The sequence below is a fragment of the Monopterus albus genome, unplaced genomic scaffold (genome assembly GCF_001952655.1).
Source record: "Monopterus albus unplaced genomic scaffold, M_albus_1.0 scaffold259.1, whole genome shotgun sequence".
NCBI classification, from domain to species: Eukaryota; Metazoa; Chordata; class Actinopteri; order Synbranchiformes; family Synbranchidae; genus Monopterus; species Monopterus albus.
Genome location: NW_018128139.1, coordinates 1,133,417 through 1,143,089, shown reverse-complemented (window position 1 = coordinate 1,143,089; position 9,673 = coordinate 1,133,417). Strand labels below are relative to the sequence as shown.

The 9,673-nt window shown below is 41.4% G+C and overlaps 1 protein-coding gene across 1 annotated transcript in view; it reads left to right on the top strand.

The window, feature by feature from the left end:
* Positions 1–4,041: 4,041 nt before the first annotated feature.
* Positions 4,042–9,673, top strand: part of thsd7aa (thrombospondin, type I, domain containing 7Aa) — a 243,676-nt gene continuing 238,044 nt past the window's right edge. The window contains exon 1 of the mRNA XM_020621420.1: positions 4,042–4,469. Within this exon, the coding sequence (XP_020477076.1) occupies positions 4,322–4,469 (148 nt within the window). The 5' untranslated portion in view covers positions 4,042–4,321. The remainder of the gene's footprint in view (positions 4,470–9,673) is intronic.

Below are 9,673 nucleotides of genomic sequence, written 5' to 3'. Positions count from 1 at the left end.
GGATACTAGAGAGAAGAGTTGATGACTGTCAGCAGACAGGGTGTTTAATATTATTATTATGATGTGTAAAACTGTAGACTTAGCCATAATGTTCCTATGTTCAAGTCACGACATGTACTAGAGGTCGTGAGAATGTTTTTAGCTACACACCACTTAACCAACAGACATACACATTCACACGTTGATTTGCTTCATGTTTTGACTACTGCTATGACCAGCTGCAAAGCTGGTGAGAGAGATGTCCCGGTTGACGTTTCTGTGTAGTATGGGGCTAGCCCAACCGAGGGGATATAATGTATAGGCCTGGTGGGTTCAGGGTCTTTCATCTTGCATCTGCCTGCATGCATGTTGGAGCTGCAAGATATCTGAGCGTGTAATGTTAATTTTACCTGTGATCCTTTGAATAAATCAGCACAGTTTTGAAGTTACTTGGACTGCCTCGTCTCTCAGAGTTAGCATGGTAACAAGAACTGGACCCTACAATATCTTACAGCTGTAATGAAGCAGAATCTGCTTACTTTGAATGCTGTAACTTCTGTAGAGACTAGCTGTCTGCATCTCTTTGTGACCAGACAGCCTATTTACATTTTAGCAAAGGCCTATTTTACACTCACACCTCAACCCACTTAGCACATCCCAAGCTTTGCTTTGTCTTGGGATGTCCTGCAGAGGCCAGGGGCTCACCACCTGAGACACACACACACACACACATACCTAGATTTACCATATTTCAACATGGAAGTGCGAGCTCTGGCTCACACCAAATGACCAATAGGATCACAAACTATTGAAGGCTGCACCTCTGTCCAGGGCGAAGCAGCCGAAGAAGATAAAATGTATCGTAAGAACTTAATTCGGGGTCAGTGGATGGAACTCCTGCGGGAGCTCTATCTCTCTGATCCCAGCGCTGTTCGGCCTACCTGTGATCAGACATTCAGTAAACTTTCTGTTGATTTTAAACAGTCCTCTCCTGTCATCACTGCTCATGCTTCCAACAAAAGAACTGGGTTATTTTCTAACAGTATGATGGATAATTATTTAACATAGATTTAAATTCCCAAACACAGACTGCAGATTACCTCTAGCTGCGTCCTGACGTGTGGCAGCATTGTTTGACCATATTCATATCTACTGTCATGTACTGAGAACTAGTTTATCTTATTTAAAAATAATCTTCATGATACACAAAAATTATTCAGTGAATTCCAGCAAATCAGTTGTGGATTTAAGGGTTAATATTAAGTTGGTGTGGCCATTAAAATACATTTGGATACCTGATCTTGTACTTCCCAACCTAAACGCTTGTCAGGAAAATTGTAAAAACACCCGTGATTGCGATAGGTTGTGGTCTGAGCAGGCTTTATCCTTATTGCTATTTTGGGTCAAAACAAGCATCAAAATTTCAGTGTGCTGCCTAATGAGCATACACACAACCTCAACTGTACCACTCCTCCCACCTCAGCATAGGCGCATTCATTCATGGCAGGAAAATACCAAACACATCAATGCATTCCTGAGGAAAACTGCATAATGACTGTGAATGAGGTGATGTAGAAATTGCACTGGCAGGAAAATAGACTTCTTTAAATCATACACATATGGACAATTATTATAAGCCTACATACTGTATACAGTTGATTGATCATCCTTAAACATGTAGCAGATAAGCTCTTAATAATGTATGTCCTTACTGAGATTGAAATAAATCAAGAGGCACAAATGTATAAGCATAAAGAAAATAAGATATGAAAAACAATATTGTTAGGGTCGCTCGGACACAGTAATGAGCGAGCAATAATAGACGGACCCAGGTAGCTGACTTTGGTGCAAGTAGTGCCAAATGTATTTACAGTGAAATGCACAGACAAGTAAACAAGCAGGTGCAGAACTGATGGAGAAGAACCGGGTGTCGATCTGCAGCAGAGGAAAACAGTCAGTCGTGAAATGGATGGTTGTAGACCGGGCTGCGGACGCTGGGGTCACTCCTGAACTGATTGTGGTTGAAGCGGTGGTGGCTGAGAAGACAGGGGTTCGTACAGACAGTTAAATGGAGACTGTGCATCGACCTGTATTGTGGAGACTGGCAGGGCTGAGTAGTTTCCAGGGTCCGGAGGAGAAGTCCATGGAGGAGGAAAGTAGAGCAGGAAAAAAGGCGGGGGGAACCCAATAACGAGCAATGAAGGGGGCCTGAGAAATTGAGATTGAACTGGCAAAGGAGTGAACAGTGAGCAGGGTATAAGTAGGGAGAAGACTAATAAGGTGCAGCTGGTGATAATCAGGGGAAGAGAAGCAGGTGTGCCAGATTGTGTAATCAGGGTAAGGAGCAAAAACAGTGAGGGAAGTGAGAGAGGCAGGTGCAGCCGGGCAAACCTGACAAATATACATCCTTTGACCCTACCTGAGACTACATTTCATGGGAACAATAGCATGACCCACTCAGCTGCTTGGGTTACTGTACTGTACATTAAAATGCAGCCAATATTCTCGAATGGTCATGGTTAAAAATACAATATTCCTCAAATACCAGTCTCCAGTGGGAAAGTCCTTTGTGTACTGAATCATTCCTTATGTCATATTTACTATGGCTGCAGGACTTTGCTTAATTTTAACAAGCAGCTGTTTGTAATAATAACCTGCTGAAATCCATATGGTCTCATCTTTACAGGTCAGTTTCCTAATGGAACCTTTAGTCAAAAACTGGTACCTTTAGTCTAATCTTTCCCTTATCAGCATTACTTTAGTTGCCTAAACTAAAGTGTCATCATTTTTTGTAATATATATTACCTGATTTTCTACATGAACTGGTCATGAAATGTGATCCGATCCTCATATAAGTCACAAGCACAGACAAACACAATGTGCTTCAGCTAATACCACACAATTATAATTTTTCATGTCTTTATTGCTCACACCCACTGAACGTTCAAAGTACTGATGAAAAAAGTTAGTCAATTTAATAACTGGTTGGAGCTCCTTTGCCAGCAAAAATCTGAATCAAGCTCTTCCTGTAGCTGTGGATCAGACCTGCACAATGTTCAGGAGGAATTCTGGACTGTTCTACCTCATGGGACTGCTTCAGCTCACCCATATTCTTAGGACGTCAGGTGTGAATGGCTCTCTGAGGTAATTTCGCAGCATTTCTATGGGGTTAGGGTCTGGGCTCTGACTGAGCCAATCTACATGACAGATTTTTTTTTGTTTTGAAAAAAATCTGTAATAGATTTAGTGTTTAAGGTCACTGTCCTGCAGCATCACTTCCACTGAACACCAATTGGCAGGCAGCCAGCCTGACATTATCCTGTAGGATTCCTTGCTAAACGTAGGAGTTTATTTTCCCCTCCACCATAGGCAAAAGAGAAAAGTAAATAGCTTCACTAGTGGAACAGAAGCATTGAGGGGTGAACAGAGGGAGGCGCACAAACAGGAATCGCTACTAGCTAATTTGGCATATACTGTATATATTATGTACTGCTAATACATAATATAACATGAGCTCTAGCCCTCCTAATGGCTTTAAGATGTCAGCATGTTTCTATCTATCAGATTAGCAAAACCATTTAAGTTTACACCATTTTTACACAAAAGTCATATTTCACAAGTAGGTCTTCATGTGAAAACAGAGATCCACTTCAGGACCTGGCTCCAGATGGGCAATCTATTAAGACACTGTTTACTGTGACAAAACCTAGGTTTATAGCCACTGTTATATCAGACAAGTTAAATTTCAAGTAGAGTATGGTTCATCATGTAAAACTGCTTTTTAAGATGCTAAAAACATTCTGCATGACATTGTCTTTATCAGTTAAGGATTTAAGTTTTAAATGAGTTTTTTGTCTGTTTTTAGGTACTATTTTATTTAGAAGCCCACACCTACACCTGCCTGACCCAGCTGCCTCCTTCAGCTGGAGTGCAGAACAGCTTCAGAGTCCTTTGAAAAAGGAAAGAGGGTGGGCACATGTCCATGTATCTGTGTGTGAGGAGAGAGAGAGCTAGAGAGGGAGGGTGGGAGGTGCTGCATCAACACGGCATACAACAGCAGGAGCAGCAGCAGGCTGCGCTTTGGGATCTATTGTTCCCTGTTTTATTATTTCCAGACCTCTTTCTCTCTCATTAAGGTGCCAAGAGAGAAAACAAAACGGAGACGAAGAGAAGAGCAGGAGGACACCCCAGCCCCGTTCTCCTGGAATTACTTCTTGGTTGAACTGGTGTGGAAAAAAACCCAGCAGAAAACACACGTCAGCCCAGCTTTCTACCTCGTAGCCACACTTGTTTTTTTCCTCCTGACTGCTTTGGGAACTACAGTAGGCTACTTGTGGTGGCCATGGGGCTCAGAGCTGTGGGGATGCTGGGGGTCTCTCGTGATGCACCGATCCTCTCTCTGTGGATGTTAGCACTGCTCTTTTTCTCCATCTGGGAGCTGGATGCACAAACCGCAGTGGAAACTAAACCACTATACATCTGGCAAACAGGTATAGTTCACCCTTTCTTCTCATCCCACCCCCCACCCCCCAAGGTTCAGGGGAGGGGGGTCCTGGAGATGCTGAGTTGCTGGATTAATGTCTCATTCCCTGCGACACTGGCACTCTTGGTGAAATTTATATCTGAAGAACTGGTGAACATACTCACCAGTGCACTTCATGTGATTTTTGATTTTCATTTATTGTTTTGTTCACCTGTTACGATTTCATTAATTCATGCTGCAAATTAAGAGAACCTTTATTTAAAGCAAAAGTTTTGGTACTGAGCCTCTTTTGCTGCAGATATGCATGTGGCAGAAGTTGATGGATTTGAGCCACAGTGCTATGGTAAAGAGTGGTAACATATTTGGTGTACTGCAGTCCCTGAGGTGAATGTCTCATTCCCCCGGGATGGGGGGTTAGAGGACCAGGCTGTATTGGCTGTCTTTTGGCTGCGCTTCCCCTGTTCTGGGCTGAGGTAGCTGGGACTCATCGGCTACCCTGCTCTGCTATTGGACTCATTTATCACAGTATGATGTGTGCAATTGATAAGAAATGGTGTGTGTGTTGTAGCTGCATGTGGCTCTTTTCTGAACGGTGGAAGCACAAGCACACTGCAAAGGAGAGGGTGAAAACACTTTAGCATTTTAGTGCTGATGCAGGTGTTTGATATGAAAAAAAAAACAGAGGTGAATGTTTATGAGTGGAGCCAGTGCTGTAAGTACAGTAGCTCTATAGTGTAGGCAGCTGTGCAGTTCAATAAAAGGCTTCCCACTGCTGCTGTTTTGGGTGGTGCCTCCCACTGATCGTGGCTCATTCATTGTGACAGAGCAGCACATGGTCAATAGAACACAATACTGATGCATGGTCCAGTAAGCAGAGTGAAGAGGTGGTAGAAGGATGGGAGGAGGGTGGAGACGAAGTGAGGAGAGCAGGAGCAGGGGATGAATCTCCCTCAACCCAGCAGGACAGAATGCTCCTTGGATGCATCTGGAGATGAGTGTTCTCTTTCACTACTGTCAAATCTCTCTGTTTGCCTTGATTAATGTACTGGTCTCACTGGGATCCTGCAGCCCTTCTCCACTAGTATGAGTTGATCAATAGGTACAGTCCTGGCAATACAGCTTGGCATGTACCGTATGGGATCAATGCCAGCTTTGGCTGGGATTTTAATTGTAATCTATACTTGCTAATAATCTGTGTTTTTATTATTTACTGTATGTGCAAAACAAGTTACAATAGAATTGTTTTCTGCTAAGAAATCAACATATACTGTGTATCCTTGGGGTGTGTTTTGAATTCTGTGTTTATTTGGTGAAAGCTGTAACTACTCCCACAGTCCAAAGACATGCAGTTTAGGTTGAATGGTGACTCTAGGAGTGTGAGTGCGTGTGGTTGTTTGTCTACATGTCACCCTGTGACAGACTGGCGACCTGTCCAGGGTGGACCCCGCCTCTCGCCCAGTGTCAGCTGGGATTGGCTCCAGGTATTTAGTGCCAAAACCTAAATTTGTAATTAATCTCAAATTTTGGCATTGAAAATCAAGTAACTTAATCTTTAGAAAATACAAATAGGTTAAAACTCTCTTTACATTCTCTGTTGTGGGGATGACTTTTGCTTCTGTTTACTTTACCTTACCAGCTTCATTGTTCACATCCTGTGCAGAGGAATAACAATCCTATGGTATATGTGCTGTACTGTACCTCCCACTCTATTAAGGCAAGGGAGGAGGAGATTAGTGGTAGAGGAATCAGCCAGACAAAGTTAGCGTAGATGCAGTATAGACATGTTCATGTGCGTCTCCTCTTGGCTTAAGTGCATCAGCAGTCCTTGATGCTATTTTGGCTTACTCACAAGCACAGACATAGAGATGAATAACAATTATCCCTTTTTGCACATTGGCATCCTTGTGTCTTTCTTTGTTGTGACATTTTTGTTGAAATGCTGTCCATCCTTCCCCACATGCTCAGCAAAACAACAGAGGAAGCTTTTGGTGCACCTCTCGTTTTTGAAGAAGTGGCAGTGAAGAGGTTTTAAAAAAAATTGGGCAGGTGTAATATATATTTTGCTGTGACAGATTGTCTACATCCACACTTATGGTGCAGATGGTTGGCTGAAATTAGCCACAAGAGTAATATGGTAGGGTAGGTTCCCAAGAGGCCACTGTTCCCAGCAATATGTACAGAAGGGGCAAGGGAAAGTGTACAATTTCACTAAGTGCACTGTGGAAATATTAGTATTTAATCTATGTAATCATCCCCTGTGAATCATTACCAAGATTGATGCTCAACCAGGCCAAAAATGCTAAATGAAAACAAATAGATGAGTCATATATGTCACATTATTACTTGCATATGTAGGGAATTTAGTGGCATTGTGTAATCTGGCACTGTGTATAATGAATGCTGGCAGAGGATTTGCTTGCTTTGTCTGTGTTTGGGACATGGAAGCCACAGACAGAAGGTTGGGGGTTAGATTCCTGTTCCTGCATGTTGCTCTCTAGGGTTTCCTTCCACAGTGAGCTGGACTGGAGACTAACTGAGTGGATATTCTATGTTTGTTACATTTTGCACATAATGGATAAATGCATTCTTTTACATTTTTTTTAAATCTTAGGCCTTTTTGTAGGGTTGACCTTGAAAGGGTTGATTCCATTGTTTCTGTCTTGACTGAATCTTCAAGAAAAGTCGAGAGACCAGCACATCAGGTTTTCCACAGATCAACCTTCTTGGAAGTGTTGTCCTGAAGCAGGCAAGGCCATTCACTGCCTTGGGCAGGAAATCTGGGACAAACAAAAGGTGACGCTCTTTGCAATGAGTTGAGTAAAGGCATGGCTAGTTCGTCATAAAAATATGCTAGTAAATTACACTTAGACTAGTTATAAACAGGAAGCACCTCACAACACGATCTCTCTAACACCATGAAAGGTTACCACAGCTAACTAACAGTTTTGTTCAGTTCAGCAGACACTAGTCTCAGGGGCAACCATTTTATTTCATCTCTTAAAAAAGGGCAGCGGTGGAAGACATACTGAAGTAAAAGTAGCAATACCGCAGAGTAAAAATACTCTGTCAAAATCAGAATCCGAATCCGAATCTGCTTTATTGACCAGGTGCGTCAGACACACGAGGAATTTGACTCTGGTATATCGGCTCTCAATGTGTAAGTACATATCCCCATGCAAGGGGCAAGTAAACAGTAAACCAACATAAGGCTGTGTAGTATAACAAAATAAGCAGTATTAGCAAGCAACAAACAGTGCAAACAATGCAAAATAAGCAGTATAAACAGGCAGTAAACAATGCAGACAGGGAAGGAATGCTCATTGAAATGAGATAAGTAGAAATAAAAATAGAGTACTTAAAACTAGAGACCTGTAAGGATCTGTATAATGTTTGGTTGATGAGCCAAACCAGACAGTGATGGAGGTGCAGAGAACAGACTCAATGATTCCTCTGTAGAACTGTATCAGCAGCTCCTGGGGAAGGTCGAATTTCCTGAGCTGATGCAGGAAGTACATCCTCTGCTGTGCCTTCTTGATGATGGTCCTGATGTTGGATGTCCACTTCAGGTCCTGGGAGATAGTGGAGCCCAGGAACTTGTAGGACTTTACAGCTGATACAGTGCTGCCAAGTATGGTGAGGGGGGTAAGGTGGGGGGGCTCTTCCTGAAGTTGGTTTCCTATAGCCAGTGATGCTTTTCTGGCTTTTCAGGCCTCCTCAGTTCAGCTCTTCACTGTTTTGAACACAGGATCCGTAGCTTTTAGTTTCTGCCTGTAGGTTGAAATACGATGGACCATACAGTGATCTGAGAGTCCGAGGGCTGCGCAGGGGACAGAGCGTCTTTTATTGTTGTGTAGCAGTGGTCCAGTGTGATTTTGTCCCTGGAGGGACAGGTAATGTGCTGTCTATATTTGGGCAGTTCATGGGAGAGATTTGCTCTGTTATAGTCTCCTAGAACAATGAGTGGAGAGTCAGGATGTTCTAGCTCCAGGCTAGTTATCAGTTTGGCCAGGAGCCGTAGTGCGCTAGCGTTCACCTGTGGTTTTAGGTACACTACCATTAGCATGAAACTGTTAAATTCACGGGCAGAGTAAAAAGGTTTGCAATTGATAGCAAGAGTCTCTAGGTCTGCGTTACATATCAAGTAGAAGTCCTGCATTCAAATTCTTAAATAAAAAAAACCCAAAATATTAGCATAAAACTAGAAAAATGCATTTTCTGAAGAAAATGCATATAGATGCTGAGTGAAAATGCTAAACATTTTGACACCTGAATAGTTTTGATAGCTGAAATTATGCAGATGTAGAATTTTACCATTCATTTGAATGGGGCAAGATTTTCAAAATAAAGCTACATATTTCAAAAGTATGAAGTTTAGAAAAATTTAGCATAGAAGTATGAATGTCCTTGAGGAGCTGAACATTTTGATAACTGAAAGTATGCTGAAGTAGAATTTTCCCATTCATTTAAATGGGGCAAAATTTTCAAAATAAAGCTAAATATTTCGAAAGGTCTAAGGTTTAGAAGCATCAATGTCCTTGAAGAGCTGAACATTTTGATACCTGAAAGTATGCTGAAGTAGAATTTTCCCATTCATTTGAATGGGACAAAACTTTCAAAATAAAGCTAAATATTTCAAAAGTATGAAGTTTAGAAAAATTCTGCATAGAAGTATGAATGTCCCTGAGGAGCTGAACATTTTGATAAAGTATGCTGAACTAGAATTTTCCCATTCATTTCAGTGGGGCATGATTTTCAAAGTAAAGCGAAATATTTCAAAGGTATGAGATTTAGAAAAATTGAGTAGTAGCATCAATGTCCTTGAAGAGCTGAATATTTTGATACGTGAAATAGCTGAAAGTATGCTGAAGTACAATTTCCCCATTCATTTTAATGGTGCAAAAGTTTGATTTGATTTGATTTGATTTGATTTATTCTTTCAAGCATATAAAACAGTTGATATAACAACACACATTTTTACACACAATCCAATATCAAATTGCTTATACCTAGTACATGCTTGAATGGAGTAGGAAGAAGTCAGACTTATCCAGTCCTACCCCATGACATCATTTTACCATCATTGGTTTGCAAGCAATAAATGATTCACTTCTACACACACACATATTATACTAAAAAAAGAATATAACAGTGTTAACATTCTTAAATCACACAATTGATATACTAAAGAATGGTTACAAAATATAATCATTG